Source organism: Halichoerus grypus, chromosome 5 (assembly GCF_964656455.1).
Source record: "Halichoerus grypus chromosome 5, mHalGry1.hap1.1, whole genome shotgun sequence".
Lineage (NCBI taxonomy): Eukaryota > Metazoa > Chordata > Mammalia > Carnivora > Phocidae > Halichoerus > Halichoerus grypus.
In genome coordinates, this window is record NC_135716.1 from 111079415 (window position 1) to 111099354 (window position 19940).

At 34.9% G+C, this 19940-nt stretch overlaps 1 protein-coding gene across 5 annotated transcripts in view; it reads right to left on the bottom strand.

The window, feature by feature from the left end:
- Window positions 1–19940, bottom strand: part of MTF2 (metal response element binding transcription factor 2) — a 57310-nt gene that overhangs the window by 16183 nt on the left and 21187 nt on the right. For 3 of the 5 annotated variants that reach the window (XR_004920809.2, XM_036103404.2, XM_036103403.2), the window contains exons 2-9: window positions 9987–10185; window positions 9781–9862; window positions 5712–5807; window positions 5375–5475; window positions 4838–4986; window positions 2446–2541; window positions 1492–1560; window positions 532–655 (exon numbers count right to left, since the gene is read on the bottom strand). Coding sequence is in view for 4 of the 5 variants with exons in the window: in XM_036103404.2 (XP_035959297.1) it covers window positions 532–655; window positions 1492–1560; window positions 2446–2541; window positions 4838–4986; window positions 5375–5475; window positions 5712–5807; window positions 9781–9862; window positions 9987–10185 (916 nt within the window). In the remaining variant the exon portion in view is untranslated. Of the gene's footprint in view, window positions 1–531; window positions 656–1491; window positions 1561–2445; window positions 2542–4837; window positions 4987–5374; window positions 5476–5711; window positions 5808–9776; window positions 9863–9986; window positions 10186–19940 lie in introns of all 5 variants that reach the window. The other 2 variants (XM_036103405.2, XM_078072750.1) reach the window with 2 other exon arrangements.

Here is a 19940-nt window from a genome sequence, read left to right on the forward strand (position 1 = left end):
TGAAAAGCAAAATGAGATGTCAGAATGAGGGGGATAATCTCCAACTAGAATAGCTTTACTCCCTAACTCATTATTCTAACACTATTACTGGGTCCTCCCATTCCTGGAAGTCAAAGATATATACATATATATATAAGGGAGTGCCAACAAGAGAGAAAGGAAGAGGGTTGGTTATATCTCTTAAATTTATAGAAACTTAGAAAAACAGGAGGAGGAACCATAAGTAAGATATGCAATAATAAGGATTTCTCCCTCCCTTCTATCTTTAACTATAATGATTCTCACTTCAGAAAATCGAAGAATCAAGTAATTTACTTCCTCCTTCTGCATTTTTCCCTAAGTTAACAGGCAATAACCAGGAGGATGAGAGGGCTGGCCCTGCTATCATCAAAGTTACTTCTCCCTGAACTAAAAATAAAATTCTGCTTTAGATGTGTAACTTATACATGTATCTTAGTTGCTTTTAACAGAAACAAAATAAAACAAAAAAGACATCAAGTAGCTAATGAAGTTAGCTCTAAGACCACTTACCTCTCCAGGATGCAATCTATCCCAGTTTTCATTAATGTATGTCATAAGCTCAAGTTCAGAATCAAAGTATTTCTTCTTGTGAATAACACTTAGGTTGTAAAGGCATAGGTGTGCTATATCTACCCTGGAATCCAAAAATAATCACAATATACGAAAGCAATGTTTTTGGTTATTGTTAAGAAATCACATTAAAAAAAATAAAAACAGCAATTAAAAAATCCAAAGTGAAGTATTTAGGTGAGCAGAGGGTAAATAGCATAAGTCATATTCACAATATAATAAATCATTACATATGAAAATAATTGGAAAACATTAAATATTTGCTTATACTGAGTAGTAAATATAAACTAAAAGGTATTTGAGTAATTTCTTAAAATACATTCAAAGAGGAAGTAACTCCAAGAAAAAATAGAATAAAAAATTTTGCATTTCACTTACATATAAGCCATAGAACAGATCATATTTTAACACTTTATTTTATCTGATTCATGAGTTAAATCTTATCTTTTCCTAAAATACATAAAACATTTAATAAAAATTTCTAAGTACTTACTATAAGCATTTTATCAGAAATCTCCCAAAATTCATCACACTTCCCATACCCAAGAATTACACTAAACAGAAACCAGCATATTTGGTATAAGACCTCTCTCTTCTGCTGTATGCTATTCTGAAGGCCCAGAAGAGTTAAAAACATGAATAAGAATTTTGAAAATCCAAAAGAAATGTAAAGCTACGTTTTATGCATCAGACAACAAATGGCCTTATTATTTCAACAATAAAACTAGATAATCTTTAGTGAAATGACATCAGGTTTACGGATCTATAAAAGAAATAAAGCGAGGTATAAAGAAAAGCAAATTTTTATTTAAACCAAGTTAATAATATACAGAACATTTCATCCTGTAGGTTTAAGAATATGGCCCTTTATTGCTTCTTAACAGAAATGTCCATACTTACCACTGTAATGGTAGACGTTTGAGGTATTCTGGTCCAGAACTGCAGACAGAGCAAATAAATGTATAAAACCTAAGAAAAAAAGAAAAGTTTCATATTGAGTAATCAAAGGTATACATAAATTATTCAACAACTAAAGCCAATATTCAGCAAGTACATATCCTACAATAGATGAGTGACACACAAAGCAAAATATAATTTGAACTATGACACTGTGATTTAAAGTTTTCTAGTAACAACAAAATTGCAAGGGCAATTTTTTTTTTACCCATTAAACATTCAGAGTTCACACAGAGATTCATACACAGGTATATTTTACTAATGGCTTGTGTGTACCATCAACTGTGATGGCAGCCCCCATATACAATGTCCTACTCAATGCTCTGAACAATCTGGTAAAATAAAAGGAGATAAACTGATCTTCGTAAGTTCTGAAAGACAGTAAGCAGCATAAGCCAACATTTAAACCCAGGTTTTTTATGCCAAGTTCAGTGCTCTTTCATTTTCCTTCCTAGAGCTCTCTGCTATTCCACATTCTCCTAGTCCAGAAAGCACATTAGGTCTGCTTTTGTAAATTCTTTAGATCGGTGAAGGTGTAAATTTTCTATCAAGGTTCTGTGGCCTTTGCCAATTTTCTGTCACAGGATCCCTTTGAGGTTTTTAAAAGGAAGGTAACAATGGGAATAGTTTAGAGCACTGTGGGGCAATAGGAGCAAATATAATCACTGATTAAATACTTAAAACTGTTCTGGAATAACATCTAAAAACACAAAAATTATGTGTATTTTAAAATTATGAATAATTTAAGTCTACCATTCAGTATTTTCCCTCTTAAATGACTCCTTCACAAATCATTGTTGTAATTACATTTAGAAATCTGAAACTGCAAACATAGCTAGAATATAAAAGCTAAATATATATACATATCAATTGGTAAAGTTCAAGTGTCCTTCTCACCTGTCTCCAAACAGCATTGGCTTTTGAAGGCATTGCACACAAGCCTCATGAAACCACTGCTTACATTTGCAGCATTGTAGCATCTTTAAATACCAGCTATAAGAAAAAAAGTTAAGATTAAAATTACTACTTTTTGAGGTAAAGTTTTAAAAACAAAGCAAAACAAAACCAAGTGGCATTATACAAAATAGTTATGATTACATTATGACATTTCTGCTATATTTAACATAAAATTTTTTCTTTCCCGAAAAGGTTACTGAGGATTTCATCCCTCCTTTCTTATTCACAAGAACTTATGAAGCCTGGTTCCTAGACCAGTAAAGAATCTCTGTCAAAGAACCAACCCAGGAATTTTTTTCACATCAACTCTCTACACCCCTAAGGGAGATTAGTTTCAGAGGTTACTGATGTGTACAGCTGTTCGCCCAATATACCCAATAGTCATAGGCAGCTTTGTATCTTCAGTGTTTCCATTATTCTTTTCCACTATAATGGAAAGGAATGTAGAACAGCAACTTCATATATAAATTTGGTGAACATAATTATAAATCTAATCAAAGACTCTACCAGATATAAAGGCTTTGTGACAGGTTTTGTTCTTTTTCCAATAGCTGAAGAAGCTAAAACTGAATCTCTACCTAAGGATATCCTCTCTTTTCGGCTGGTACATGGTTCTGATATACTGATATCCTTATTTGCCACCCAAATAATGCCTTTCCTTCCAATAATTATTTTGCTCAAAAAGTTAAGTCCCCCATTAACTGTAAGCCATAGATAGGCAAAGGCAAGAAGACCAATATTAAGTAAGTTATTCATTCATCAAAAGACTAATAAATACTAATTATGTTCCAGGTACTTAGCTAGGTCCTCTGCTAAAGTTAGAGCGGCTAAGAATATCAAACACAGTTCACGTGGTCATGGTACTTGAAGCAATGAATGATCCACTTCATAAAATGTCTATGACGGATTTTGAGTAATACTTTAAACCAAATGCTAGGTATAAATGAGTAAAGGAAAAGATCATTCTCTATGCTTATTCACTGTATCTCTTTTATAAGTGAAAAAGAAACTAGACAAATGTTTCTTAAATCTGCAGGTGACAAAAACTAAGAATTGTTACAAAAATGTTAAATCACAAATAAAAAATTCCATTAAGAATTAGAGTTTAGGGAGAACGAAGAACTAAAAATTCATTCATCTATATATTAACGTTTCATCACTGAACAACTTATGTCCCAGTCATGGTAAACTTACAGACATTTTCTGTATACGCATTTGAACAGATAATATGTTAATGACAATGACTGTCATTTAATGACATTTAATGACAATGACTAACCCAGCATTCTAAACAGTACCCTTGTCGGGGTGCCTGGATGGCTCAGTCGGTTAAGCGTCTGCCTTTGGCTCAGGTCATGATCTTGGGGTCCTCGGACTGAGCCCCGAGCCTGGCTCCCCACTCGGTGAGAAGTCTGCTTATCCTTCTCCCTTTGCCCCACCCCCAACTCATGTGCTTTTTCTCTCTCTTAAATAAATAAAATCTTTAAAAAAATAAACAGCACCCTTGTCTTAAGAGAAACACTGAGTCTGAGAGGAAGAAGGACACAAGAAAACAATAATTACAATTTAAAGAGTGAAATACGATTCACTAGCATTTTTTTAAATGTACTACAAAATACACGATTTACAACTTGGCTTAATATGAGCTTATACCAAAAAAAAAAAAAAAAAGAATTAGAGGTATTAGTTGACCACAAACCCAAAATGAGCAAAAAAAAAATGTAAGAGGACAACCCAAGAGAAGTAATAAATAGAATCTTTCTTTGCAACAACAGAAGCATAATGTTCTGAACTCTAATAGCCCAATTATATTCTGGGAGACTACTCCTGGAATTTTCTAATTTTCTAATCATAACACCGTATTTCAAGAGTAACTTTCAAAACCTAGAGCGCAACAAAGACAGAGGTTAGAAGTCATGTCACAAAGAATGTTTGATGATAATGGAGATTTTAACCTGGAAAAAAACACTACACTATTGGTGTGAGTCACGGGAACAAGAAATATGATCGCTGGATTGAAATATTTTAGAGTTACCTTCTAAGAGAGATAAGATGTATCTGTTTAGTTCCAAAAAGAAAACTAAGACCAGTGATCAGAAATTAAAGGTAAATTTCTAACCATTCTTGGTTAGAACTCAGATTCACTTATTTAGCTAACATCTAATGATACAGATGAATATAACTACAACCTCTAAATTTTCTGCCCTAATTTTCTTTATTGACACTTTCATGCATTTACAATTCACTATCTATCCCACACCACAATCAGTAACAAAAATAAAGAAGATAATATAAACAAAAATCACGTAAAGGGCATGAAATAACTACTTACTCTCCAGGGCCTCCACAATAGCAATAACATTGCTGGACATTGGTTTTATGACCTGCATCCCATTCAAGGTCTGCCACACTATAGGGTAATGTCTGCTTCATGACTTGCAATGCTTTGGCATTTGGTCCTTTCTTAAGCGCACCACCCCTCTATATTAGAGGGAAAAAGTTATTTAAACGAATGAAGGATAAAATTTTAAATACAATTCTTTAACATAAAAATGCTTCTGAAACTTCTGAAGAAATCTCCACTCTAAATTTCTTACCATATCACAAACTGTTTGACTAATAATAATCTTTATTTTGTTGTCTTTCAAATTATTGCCCCAATTCCAAGACCACTCACTATCAGAAAATAAGTGCAAGGATAGCTCCAACTCACTTTAAGCATCATTAGTCAAACAATAAGCCTCACCTCTTTCTACCCAGCACTGATTGTTCATTTCAGTCACATAAACTTTCAACGTGTACAATCATTACGTTGAGAGTGCCCTACAAATTCCATTTAGGGCTTTAGCCCAAAACACTTAAAAGATACCTTTGTTGTTGTTGCAAAAACACACTGTCGACAGAGCCATTTTTCATCTGAATCAATCACACTGGAATCAATATGAGGTGTGTGACACAACTGATGATATCCTTAATATCAAAAAAAGCATAAAGCAAATTCTATTTTATTAAAAAATACTGCAACACAATTTCAAGAAGGCATTTTAGTACTCTTCTCCTACATTAATATATTTATAACTGATGAATAAATTTATGATAACAGCTTCAAGTTACCAATGTAAAGTATTTTTAATCATTAATCTTCAACAGGAACATTAAGTATGTAATAAAACTTTTCGACAAGATTAAAAGAAATCAATGTTTACCTTGGCCACACTTATCACATATAACCATTTCATTGGGAGCTTCTGAATACTCTTCTTGACATATTGTACAGACCATTTCCCCACTTCCAGTGGCTCCTAAAATGTTTAAAATATACATTAAAAGATAGTCATAATAAGTATTTCATATACCAAAACTACTTTTTTGACTCTGTGGGTAGCCCATATTGGCAATGTTTATTCACTATTATAATGATTTCTTCTCAAGACAAAGTACTACCCACAAAATGCTATCTCTATGCACCCTGTGTCCCTCCCATCTAACATTCCTACTCCCCTGGGGGGTAAGGAAATGCAATGTTTTGTGAACACTTGAACTACTCTCCAGAACACACATCTACCTATATACATGTATCCACCCACCCTATACTCTCTACCATCATAAGACTAAAGAAAAAGGGCAAAGAAGGTACGTCGATGACTTCTTTCTTTCTACATTTCTTTTTATTTACTGACTTATGAAAGAAGCTGAACCCCAATTATTTAATCTCCAGCTTCAGAAATCTGGAAATATGCTGTCCAATGAAGTCTCCTAACAAAATCTCAGTGCAACAAATGTTAAAGTGTTCCACAGTTATTAATTATATTTTTTACCTTAATAGGTAAATTCTTTCTTCTTTAGGCATTTTTACTCTAAAAACAATTTTATTCCATAAAATTAAGAATATGATTTTAACACTTTAACATTCCCAATAGTCTCTTCTCCTCAATTTCACAGTTAAACTATATGGTATATTCATATGCCAACAATAATAAAAAGGTACTATTCTGTGCTATCAGCCAAGTACTGTTAGGTTCTTGACATATATTATTTTGTTTAATTCTACAACTTATTACGTAAGTATCTTATTATTATAGAGAGGAACTGAGGTTCAGAAAGATAAAGTAACTAACCCAAGGACCCTCAGAAAGTATCAAGGGTAGGATTCGAATTCAGATATGCCAGAGTCCATATTCTCTCCACTCTGAGATCTTTTCTTTCATCTATATTTTGTAATATTTTTTCTATCAAAAGTATTGTTCACACTATTTTCAAAATTATAATTTCTAATAGCTGCATAATATTCTATCCAGTAGAAATAACCAAATTTACTTTATTACACCTCTACTCTTAGATATGTAAGTTACCAAATTTTTTGTTTGTTCATTTTTTGCATTTTTCCTTGTTTATTTTGGTCTCTTGTCCGCTCTCCCTACCTCTCCCAGGCTTTGTTTACTTCCTTGTACACTTGGAAGGAAATGGCCTGCATAGCTTCTGAGTTTACGGCTCCAGTCAGGAGAGCAACCGGATCAAGCCTGGCACCTCTCAGTCCAAATCAGCAATTCCCTAAAAAAGGACTGATGGCCCCGGGTTTTATCTTATATAAATTTTTTGTTGTTGTTAAAATAAAACTACAGTAAATATTTTCCACCTAACATTTTCACTTTTTAATTACTTCTTTTGAATAAATTGCTAGAGCTGAGTATGCAGTATCGATTAAAGAATATAAAACATTAATGCAACTATTAAAGTAATATCCAAAATAAAAACTATTTTCACAGAAACCATATTAGGTGTTAAAATTTAAAATCCTTCTAAATATATTTGTTTTAACCTATCTCCCTTTTATAATACACATTTCTTTGACTACTAATATGACTCTCTCTACATAAGTTTATTTACATAAACTTTTAAAATAATCTTATTAGGGATGCCTGGGTGGCTCAGTCATTAAGCGTCTGTCTTAGACTCAGGTCATGATCCCAGGGTCCTGGGATCGAGCCCCCCATCAGGCTCCCTTCTCAGCGGGGAGCCTGCTTCTCCCTCTGCTTCCCCCTCTCCTGCTCCCCCTACTTGTGCTCTGTCAAATTAATAAATAAAATCTTTAAAAAATAAATAAATAGGGGCACCTGGGTGGCTCAGTTGTTACGCATCTGCCTTCGGTTCAGGTCATGATCCCAGGGTCCTGGGATCAAGCCCCACATCGGGCTCCCTGCTCAGTGGGAAGCCTGCTTCTCCCTCTGCCTGCCGCTCCCCCTGCTTTGTGCTCTCTCTCTGACAAATAAATAAAATCTTAAAAAAAAAATCTTATTAAACGGGTGAAATTAGTCCAATTTATTAAGTTATTATGATATATATATATATTATTAGGTTTCTTATAGGAAAAAATTACTAAAGCTACTCTCCACACTGAAATCTGCCATAATGCAGTATTCAGTTTCACTTCCTCATTCTACAGCAACTCCAATTACATGTACGCTATTTTCTGGGTGCTATAAAGAGTTAAATAGGGGTGCCTGGGTGGTGCAGTCAGTTAGGCATAGGACTCTTGGTTTCAGCTCATGTCATGATCTCAGGATCATGGGATCAAGCTCTGCATTGGGCTCTGCACTCAGTGCAGAGTCTGCTTGAGTTTCTCTCTCCCTCTCCCCCTTCCCCCCATGTGTGTGCACACACTTTCTCCCTCTCTCCCACTGTCTCAAATAAATAAATCTTTTTTAAAAAAGAGTTAAATAGCCAAGAGCAATTCTTTTTTCTTTTCAATTCTAAGGATAATAAAAAAAGCCAGTGAGCAAAAGCAATCACAGACCACTAAACTGATAATACTGGGTGGAACACATGTTGGACAGTACCCTTCACTTTCACAACTTTCTATATGTATGACTGGCTTTCTTCTTCCTGTCTGCAAGGAAGGAAGGAATGGATTGGGGGCGGGGGGGAGACAGACAAATAAATCTGTATTTAACCTGCAAGAACCCTGAAAAGTTGAAAGGGACTCATAACTAATAGGGGAACAGAAGCAGTATAACATGTTTCAGTCCTACCACAAAGACCCATGTTTATAAAGTAAAAAAGAAAAGATAATTCTGTATGCGGGGTAACAAAATCTGCTCAATATAACTACTGTTGGAGATCTCCTATCCTTCTCCTATCCCTTTTCTCACTGAGTCCTCAATTTCAGATTCAAAACATAATTTCAGAACTTCAAACTGATCAATTCCAAGAACTATAAAAAGTTTCTCTTGAAAGACATTTTACTAGAGTAAGAGCTAAGCCCTGAGTAATCAACTATGTACATGGTAATGAGAACATTTAATTCTTTTACCAAAACTTTCTTATTCTTTAAAAAAATTAAGAGTGAAATCAAGAAATAGAACACACTGTAGTAACCTACCATAGAGTTCCACTTGGGATTCAAATTAAAAACCCAATCACTAAATACTTTAGAAAGGTATCCACCCTTTAGGGAAAGAAAATTTACATCTCCTTTCTAGGAGATATGAAACACAGGTCTTATTGCAGGCCTATTAACTCAATAAAAAAAAAAAAGGCAGGGCTTTGGTGTGCAGCTAAAATACTCAGATTTTTAATACTCATAATTTATAAATCACTTTTCATGAGAGAAATACCTAGAACAACACCTTTATTTAGCAGATTCAAAGGGCATACAGCAATTATAGAAATTATTACAATAATAAAATAGAAAGCATTACAAAAAACATACCTATAACAATACCTGTATTCACTTTTACTGGCATACAAATATAGCCTCATTTTCCCATCTAAACATTAAAACCCCTAATCAAATGGCCATTTCAAATCATTCTTATTAATGAATACTTCTAGTACTTTAAACCTGTTTAATATGTCCTAATTTCCCCCAAGTCATCTGGCAAATAGTATGTTCTCAATAAATACTAGCTCTCTACATTATGTTTACTAATATAAGCAGGTAACAGTTAAGTTGAAGCCCAAAGTGTTACCCATATTAGTGGCTAAAAATTTTTCTTCAAAGTTATTATCAGATGGGCCCTAACAATAGTTCATAGATGTGCATCACTGATGCATCTGTTCTTTAGTCTATCTCTACTCTAACAAGAATAATTCCTGTTCTTTCAGGGTCTATGACATAGATTATAACTCCTTGAGGACTATGAAGAGTACATTTCCTCAAAAGTGATTCTGAGTTACCTTAATATACTGTACTCAACAAAAAACACTAGAAAGTGACAAGCTAAAGAAAATCAAATTTTAGTGTAAATCATGTTCAAGAGAAATAGTAGCACCTGCCTGTTTGAATGTCCTTCCAGAGAACCCAGGATTTAGAACTGTCTTCAAATATGATGAAGCAGCTCTGTTTCAATATGTTTATCTGAAATACAGAGGAATATTTATGGTGATTTCTTTGTAAGTCAAAAACATAAAGTTAAATTTAAATTCAAAATTATTAAAAGTTTACTGCAAAAAACAGCAGAAGATATATAAAGGTAACCTGCCTTTTTGATAGTTCCAAGATAAAACAAGCCATCTGACCATCTAGCTAGGACATCCTGACCCTCTTCAAATTTACATGCTGGCTTTTTGACTTTATGTCCATCCTGTAAAGACAGCTTGGTCAAGGATGTTGGGGTCTTTTGGTTTCGACGTAAAGGAGACCGCTTGTGGACCAGTGAATTACCTGCCCCTGTAGAGTCTCTGTTTAGGAAATAAAAGACCATATATAAGATTAACTTACTTATAGAGCTTATTTATATACCAATGATATGTTTTATATATTAATAAAAAATTCTGATTTATTAAAAACCTTAAATTGGGGGAAAATATAATAGGTACCTCAAATCACAAATACTCTCTAGGAATAAATAACTTTAAAAGAAAATGACAGGTGTTCTCAAAATTCATTCAGTGCCTACCCTTACTGAGACAGGGATTCAACAATCACTCTAAAATCACACATATTCAGGGCAGCTATTATCAAAATAACAGCTCTAAGTGGAAGTGGGTCATGAGCAAAAGATGCCTTAAATCTCATGACTGGATTTAGATAAACTAAAAGAAGTTACATGGCACAATTTCATAAGCACATGAAAAGGAATAAAAATGATTATGCCACATGTAGTGAAAACACACTAACCGGTGACTTTGGGGTAGTTGGGTATATTCAACTCATTGGAAGAGAAGTCATGACCTCCTTACAGGGAACTACTACTGAATTAAGTCTTGTTTATTGATGGGAATGTGTCCCAAGTCCCTCAAATATAGACTAGTTTAAAAAAATTAAGAACCACCAATTTCACAAAATCATACTCAAATGAGAGGTATAACATCATTTACATTTTTTAAGCAAAAGACCCCAAAATTATGTATTCCAAAATTACATTATAATTTGTATATTAGTAATTCCATAAACAGCATAGCATAACCACAGCATAACTACTATCAACTTTTCCTCAAAGGTAACAAAGCACTGGGGCGCCTGGGTGGCTCAGTCGTTAAGCGTCTGCCTTCGGCTCAGGTCATGATCCCAGGGTCCTGGGATCGAGCCCCGCATCGGGCTCCCTGCTCAGCGGGAAGCCTGCTTCTCCCTCTCCCACTCCCCCTGCTTGTGTTCCTTCTCTCGCTGTGTCTCTCTCTGTCAAATAAATAAATAAAATCTTTAAAAAAAAAAAAAAAAAAAAAAAAAAAAGGTAACAAAGCACTGTTTAGTTTCATTTTCTTAACTTAGATGCTTTACTAATTAAACATACCACAATGTATAAAATGAGACAGACAATAATTCAAAAGTAGATAGTATAAAAGTTAAATAAAAATAAAACAAGTGGGGAAGAAAAAAAGTTTCAATACCTAGGAATTGGGACTAGCTAATTTCAATACCTAAGAATACACAAATCCTAGGAAATTCTGTCATGAGCTTCAACATGAATGAACCTTGAAGACATTATGCCAAGCAAAAGGAGTCAAGACAAAAAAGAATAAATATTATATAATTCCACTTATATAATGTAACTAGAGTATCAAATTCATAGAGACAGCAGAATGGTGGTTGCCTAGGGCCAGGAGGAGGTCTGCATGCAGAGTTAGTGTTTAAGGCGTAGCAGAGTTTCAGTTTGAAAGATACACTACATTTTTTTTCTTCAAGTTTTTATTTAAATTCCAGTTAGTTAAAAAATAAAATAAAATAAATTCTAGTTAGTTAATATACAGTGTAATATTAGTTTCACATGCAGAATTTAGTGATTCATCACTTACGTACAACACCCACTTCACAAGTGCCCTATCATCGATTTAACCCACCCCCCTACCTACCTACCCTCCAGTAATGAAAGACATACTACATTTTAAAGATATCCAAAGGAATAATAATTGATATTGTCCCAAATTTGCTGCAAACCATTAATCTACACATCCAAGAAGCTCAACAAACTCCAAGTAGGACAAATGGCAAAGTGACCTATACCCAGATTTACCACAGTAAAAATACTGAAAGAGAGAAAGAAAAAGAACTCATCACATACAAGGAAACTCCAGTAAGATTAACTTCTCATCAGAAACAATGAAGGCCAGAAGGCAGCGAGATCCTATATTCAAAGTGCTGTAAGAAAAAACTGTCAACCTAGAATCTTATACCCAGCAAAATTGCCTTTCAAAAATGAAAGCAAAATAAAGATAACCTAGGATAAACAAAACTGAGAGAATTGTTGCTGGCAGAGCCACCTTACAAGAAATACTAAAGGAAGTTCTTAATAAGGTTGAAAGCCAGTAAACCAAAGTAGAAATACAAATCAACACACCAAAAAAAACACAAAGAGCACTTGTAAAGGTAATTAAGTAATATTGTGAATGTCTTTTATAACAGTATAAATGCATGTTTCTTCTAACTCAAATATATGGAACAATTGAATTATAAGGCCTATAACATATTTGGCAGTAACAGCACAAAGGTGGTGGTGGGGAAAAAAAAATTGTATTAAAGTAAAGAAATGACACCAGATAGTTATATCAACCCATAGGAACAAATGAAGAAAACCAAAAATGGTAAATAAGAAAGTAAATGTAAGTGAAGTATGTCACTTCAAGGAAATATCTGCGAAATACCCATGTTAGTCACTGTTTCAAGTAAAAATGGTATTCCATGAAAAAGCTGCTACTTCAGCTGACAACTCAAATAATGACATAAATCTCCTATCTATACTTCCTATTTCATCACACATGACATTAAAAATCTAAAACTCAGGGGCGCCTGGGTGGCTCAGTCAAGCATCTGCCTTCAGCTCAGGTCATGACCTTGGGGTGCTGGGATGGAGCCCTGCGTCGGGCTCCCTGCTCAGGAAGGAGGCTGCTTCTCCCTCTGCCCCTCCCCCTGCTCGTGCTCCCTCTCTCAAATAAATAAATAAAATTTTTAAAAAATATATTAACTCAAAGTTAAAGTTTAGTAAAAACAACTTTTACTGAAAAAAGTTTCACATCAGGAATGTTCTTAAGTGAAATAGGGTTTTCTGTGTATGCGTGTATTTTGGTGGGTTCTGGGGGGGTTTTTTGGTTTTTGTTTTTTTACTGTGTGTGCTCAACAATGAAGAATACTGCCTTGTTTCATGCTAAGGCGCACAGCAGTTTGACCAAACATTGTTTTCATGCCATCTGTACAGATAGACACAATGAGAAAGGCAAATAATGTCTAAGTATTATGAAAATAATTTTTACCTTTCAGACTCCTACCAGGATCCATGGATCACACTGTGAGAACCATGCTCCAAATAAAGGAATATATGTTGCCATATATCTAAATAAAGGGAATGTGTCTGCTATAGACAGCTGTGAGGAAAAGGCATTTAGTATGATAAGGGGTTAAAAGTCTGACAAGACGAGTGCCAGAGAGAAGTAAAATGGAGGATGAATCTACCATTAATTCTACCAATAGGAGTGCTCAAGGCTAGGCTGAGAACCTTCTTTCTCCAGACACAAAAACAATTTAATGTTTTCATTCACAATATTAAAATGATTCTATCAGCAAGCACTTTCTGGAAAACTATATATCCAGGGGTCACTTGAGGGATTTTGCTTTCCTTAAAGAAACTAACCAAAGCCTGAACAACGTAATTAATTATAGGCGAAAGATGACTTCAATAGAATGCCAAGGTGGCTACTGGGACCTAGAATCTTCCAATTCTAGACTGGTAAATGTACAAAAATCAAAACTGCAACCATTCCCAGATTGGTTTTGTATGCTGTGCTATTGCTTCAACAAATTATTTTTCACGATGGTCTCCCATCTTACTCTCTTAAAATGTTGTAAGGATCTTTGAGGAAAAAGAAAACTAAAATTCCCTTGATCCCTTGTGCTCCCTGCTCCCTTCCACCACTCCTCCTATTTCTTTCCTCCCATTCACAGCCAAACCTTTGGAGGAAATTTATACACTCTTAACTCTCTCTCTACTATAGTCTTCCCCATTTTTCAGCCCACTGCAACACACATCACCATTCCCTCACCCAAACACTCCACCAAACACAGGGAATGTGTCTGTCTTACTCTTCACAGTTGTATTCCTCAATACTCTGCCTAGGGCATGATACATAAAAGGCAGAAAGGTCATATGGAATTTATAAAGTTCAAGCTCAATTCAAGAAAAATCTATATTTAAGAGTTTAATTATTTCTAAAAATGACTGCATGCACAAATAATGTTTTGTTCTGAATAAACAATAGAATCTAATTCACATACTACAACAAATACACACCAATCTTTTATTCACATAAACATGAACATAAATCATATATAAAACTGCATTAATAAACAGGTATTTATAAACAGTCTTATCCATTTAAAATTTTCTGCCCAAAGAAACTTTACAAAAAATAAAACAAGAAAGTAAAGTAAATGACCAATGATAGCATAACTCAAACATAACCAAGATAAACTCTGTACATTTATCCCCCCCAAGGTAATTTCTCCCATTATTGTCACTGATTACTTCCCTCCTCTCTAGAATGTGACCTTTATTAGAAGCCAAATTAGTTTTTCTAATTTTAGAATTTATTATTTCCCTTCTGATTAAAGGTAACCATAAGATAGTAAAATAAATAATACAGAAAGAGTGAAAAGTGAAAATTCCCCATGCTTTCTCCCACAAAAGAACTGTTAATCTCCTGACTTTTCTTATGTATATACCACATACACAGACATAATTCATATAAATGTTTTGAAGAGTGGAAATTACATATACTCTTCTACAATTTTCCTCACACAATAATTTATCTTGGACAATGTAATATCCATCTATATAAGTATAAAACAAAAGTATGTAAGATCATCTTTTCTTCAAATGCTATGCTACTTTCCAACTACTACCCAACTGAGGAACATTTAGTATGTTTCCATTGTTTTACTATTACAAGCAATATAAACCTCATCCTTTCTTTTATTTTTTTAAGTATTCCTGCTACTACACGAGAAAAATTCAGAGAATAATTACTGCAACAAAGAATATACACATTTTTCCTTTTTGCTGTGGAAAATTACAAACATGCAAAAGCAGACTAAACAAGTATAACAAACCATCAGGTATTCACCATCCAGTTTCAATTACCATCTCATGACCAATACTATTTCATTTAAACACCCCATTCCCCAACCTACATTATGTATGTATTTTAACTGACAATGTCAAATGAATCTCAAAAAAAGTAGTCTCACTGACACTACCAGAACAGCACTTGAAGGCCCATTCCTTCACCAACAGTATTTATCCTTTTGCTACTTGACAGACAACACATACATACACACACACACAAAATATTTCTATCTACAGTTCTATTATTATTAGAAAAGGATTTTTTCCATAGGTTTGTTAATTTGTACGTCTTCTGGAAACAGCAGATATTCTCTGCCTTTTTTTTAAACTAAAATGTTCATCTTTTTCATAATGACTTAAGAGCACTTTATATATTATGAATAAATAACACTTTGTTATACATGTTAGAAATACTTTTCCCAGCTCATACACTATAAAAGTGCCATGACAAAGACTTTTTGATAGGGGGATCAGTACTTGTGGGTGTTCAGTTGACTCTGGTCAGTAACTACAAAGCTGTATGTCTCATCTTGCATCCAGGCTGCCTTGCCTATTTAAGAAGTCAGACCAGAGAAAATTTAAACAGAAAACCAAAACAAATAAAGGAGTTGGTTTGCATGCCCCTTTCTTAAGCTGTGTACTCCCAACCTCTGTTGTTGGGTTATGTAAGGTGTTCATGTTCTTCCTAACGCCCATTCAATCTCTAATCCACAACTTTTCATTTTACATGATGTTAAGAGTGTCTGTAATATTGTTGCTTCTCCCAAACGGAGTTAAAGTTAAATTTCACTCTATTTGGCAGATAATCTTTAGTGTATAAATTCAGTGCAGTTCCAATTAATTGAAGCAGGATTTTTTTAGGTCAAACATTTTTATAAAATTTGTAAAACAAAAAACAAAAAAAACAAAAAACCCTACTAAACTAAACTAAAAATCCATAGAATAGTTAAAGTCAACTTCTAAAAGAAGAACAAAGAAAGAGGGGAAGACTCACCCTACCAAATACTGTGACACATTCCAGAGAAAAACTATTCCATACAGGTAAAGAACAGACAGTAAGATTATTACAACAGAATAGGTATCTCCAAAACAGTTTCATTTAAGGAAGTGGATGTATGACAAAAGTAACACCACAAATCAGTACAGAAAGGACATATTATTTAGTAAATAGTATTGGGGAAAATGATTCACTTAAATGGAGGAGAAGCTGTCCTCTTAATTCACAATACACAAAAAGATGAATTATAGATGGATTAAAGACATGAAAATAAATGTAAAACTTGAAACATAACTAGAAAATATAGAATATTGTTATGACAACTGATGAATTATTGAACTCTACATCTGAAACTAATGATGTACTATATGTTGGCTAATTGAATTTAAAAAAAAAAGAAAGATGCTTGTTATGATCTTAGAAGCAGAGCGTACATACAACATTTAAAATCCTGCAAATATGTTGTTGAAAGCAGAACGAAATTTATAGCACAATTATCATTTATGCAAACTGAAAACATACATATATAATACCATATATTTTACAAGGACATATATTAAGTATTTTCAAGTGGGTATGTTAAGACAATTGGTAAGTGAGAATAGAGATCTGACTGAGAATTGGGGAAACTGGACATGTCCTGACCAGAGACCTGTGATGATGTAGTATACTTTTTTCTGTTACTAAGATCTAACTCAATTACATCAGCTCCTCATACCACACAATACAGATTAACAAAATAGCAGGAATCAAGTCATATTTCCATAATGGTCACAACCATGATCACTATTTGCTATCTGCTTTTACTATTTGACAACACACACATAAAGAATACTTCTATCTAAAAATAATATTTCTATCTATAATACTACTACTTAGAGAAGCATTTTTTTCTTCACGGCTACTGATATCCATCTTAAGAGAGATTGCCTGGAAAAAGTCTCCTCCCTTGAAACCAAATGGAAAACCAGGAGTTCAAGCTACTTCTTTCTTGGTTTACTACTCCCACAATAAATAAGACCCTAATTCAGGAACTTGGGAATTAGATGCATAATTCAAATAGTGTGGTCTTTTTTTCCTCCAATTTATTCCCCCAGCTAACAAGAAAACTATCTGAATATTACATGGGAGACCACAGACAGTTAATTTCATCTGTCTACAACAATCTCTAAGGACTACTATGAGGCCAATATTAAAAAACATGGGTTGAGGACTTGATATAGTTTAATTTCTCAATAAATGGCAGAAGAAATATGAAAAAATTCACTTTTAGTTTAATTATTTTTCCTTCAATAAATATTTAATGAATATCTGTTCTAGGCCTGGTGAATAAGAGAGTCAAGGTCCCTATCTTCAGAGCCTAAGATTTTGATAGGAAAGAATCAGCTAGACCTTCCTTCTTAAGGCTCCTTTCCTGATTCAACCCCACCCACTAAATTCAGGTTAGATGCTCTCTTGTATGCGCTAGTTCTCCCATCAATATACTTCTAACACTCTATTCTATTTGCCTACTTACTTATCTTCATCTACTCCCCACTCCCTAAACAGTTTGTATTCTGAGGGGGAAAATGATTGTCCCACTTTGTTTATTACTCCTTCCCCAGAACCTAGCCTAGTGCCCAGAATGTATTAGGAACACAATAATCAGTAAATTACCAGTAATACCTGGTAATTTAATTAAAGGCAATCTCTAAAGAGTCAAATGCCACTACCCCAACATAGGACTCATCTTCCCAGAAGGAACTTTCATCCCTCTGCTGCTGAGTTTCCCTCCTCTTCTCTGACAACCCAATCAGCCACAACTGATCCACCACAACCATGTCTCTAAGTACCCCTGCCACTACTCTTTCAACCCATGAAGTTCCACTTGGCAGTAAAAGAAGGAAAACCTAGTCTCACTTTGCACTGCCACCCCCCATTGGAGCACTCCTCTTACTGACTCACCCCAGTCCAAAAAATCAAATGAGTATGCAACCGCAGGAAATGACAGGCACTGCTGTGAAAGAGAAGAAAATATCGATTCTGCCGCTATCTTAATCTTTTATCTGCCTCAGGTCCCGACCAGTCTCATCTCTTGAAAAGCAAAAGCTGCCATTTATCCCAAGCTCTTTCCCACAATTTCTTCCCTTCTCTGGGAAAAGTTTGTAGTACATGTGTGGGTGAATCACATGTGAACGACATAATGTAACCTAACAACAGTGCCACTTTTGCCAGAATCTTTCACAACGATATAGTTAAATTCATGAGGCCATTCAGGGCCAAAGTAGGACCCAGGTACAAGCAGAAGGCAATCTACTGAAGCTTGGGCCCACATTAAAGCTATGAGGAAAGAATTCTCTTTTATCTCTTGCAGAAGGTATAAGTAAAACAAAGCTTGGCGCTGGTTGAATTCTTCCTGGTTGAGGTTTCCTTGAAAGTAGAACATCAAAGGGGACCAGGGTCAGACCGAAAGAACAGAAATCATAAAGCAGGCAGCTTAATGACCGGCTCTACTCTAATCCTTAGTTTTAGAAATTATAAAAACATAACAATGCATACTTTTAAAAATTCAAGTAGACAGAAAGGTTTAAAACAAAATGCAATAGTTGCCCACCCATCCCTTCCCACATCCCAATCCTGCTCTCCAGAGGCTGGTGCTAATCTTAACTCTTTCAGCTATTTATTCTGGGAGGTACCTCCATAGTTCTAAATAATGTGCACATTTCTCTTTTTAATTGATCTAATTCACATCTGACTTATAAAAAATCATAACTAACAATTCCCAACCTCTACAATCTTATTGAACTAATTTCATTAAATCAATACTGTGCTTTAACTAATTAACACTGTAAATATGGGGTGCCTGGGTGGCTCAGTCATTAGGCATCTGCCTTCAGCTCAGGTCATGATCCCAGGGTCCTGGGATTGAGCCCTGCATCGGGCTCCCTGCTCCACGGGGAGCCTGCTTCTCCCTATCCCACTCCCCCTGCTTGTGTTCCCTCTCTAGCTGTGTCTCTCTGTGTCAAATAAATAAATAAAACCTTTAAAAAAAAAACTGTAAATATTAATCACTGCAAAGCTAAATGGCACACTCTCATTAAATAATCTTTCTTATTAAACGTTTTATTTTTCCTGAAATTGCTTATTAATGTGTTCCTTTATTTCCTCTGTTTCAAACTGTCAAGAATACGGGCGCCTGGGTGGCTCAGTCAGTTAAGCATCTGCCTTCAGCACGGGTCTTGATCTCAGGGTCCTAGGATCAAGGCCCGCGTCAGGCTCCCTGCTCAGCAGAGAGTCTGCTTCTCCTTCTCCCTCTGCCCCTCTCTCTGCTCAAGCTGTCTCTCTCTGTCTCTCCCTCTCTCAAACAAATAAATAAAATCTTTAAATTGTCAAGAATAATTCCAAACCTTTCTTTCCTCTACAGGTAGCTCTTATTTCTAGAACTCTCCACGTTCCTGCACCACTCTGCACTAATTACTCTCTAGGCCTTATCATCTTCAAAGCTTCTCTTCTTTTCTTGATTGCATATTCTTTGCTATAGCAAGGGCTTGCAATTAAAGGATGTATACATGTACATTTTTAAAAGATTTATTTAATTTTAGAGAGAGCGAGCACATGACAGCAAGCGCAAGGGGGTGGGGGTGCAGAGAGAAAGGGCGAGACAGTCTTAAGCAGACTCCGCACTGAGTGTGTAGCCTGATACAGGGCTCAATCCCACAACCCTGAGTTGACACCAACAGTCGGACACTTAACCAACTGTGTCACCCAGGAACCTCTACAGGTAAATTTTCTGAGCCTTTATGTATCTCAATCCTAAACTCACAATGGACTGTTTCCTGGACACAGAATTTGATGTTGAAAATATTTTCCCTAAGAAGTTTGATGATATTCCTATTTATCCCATT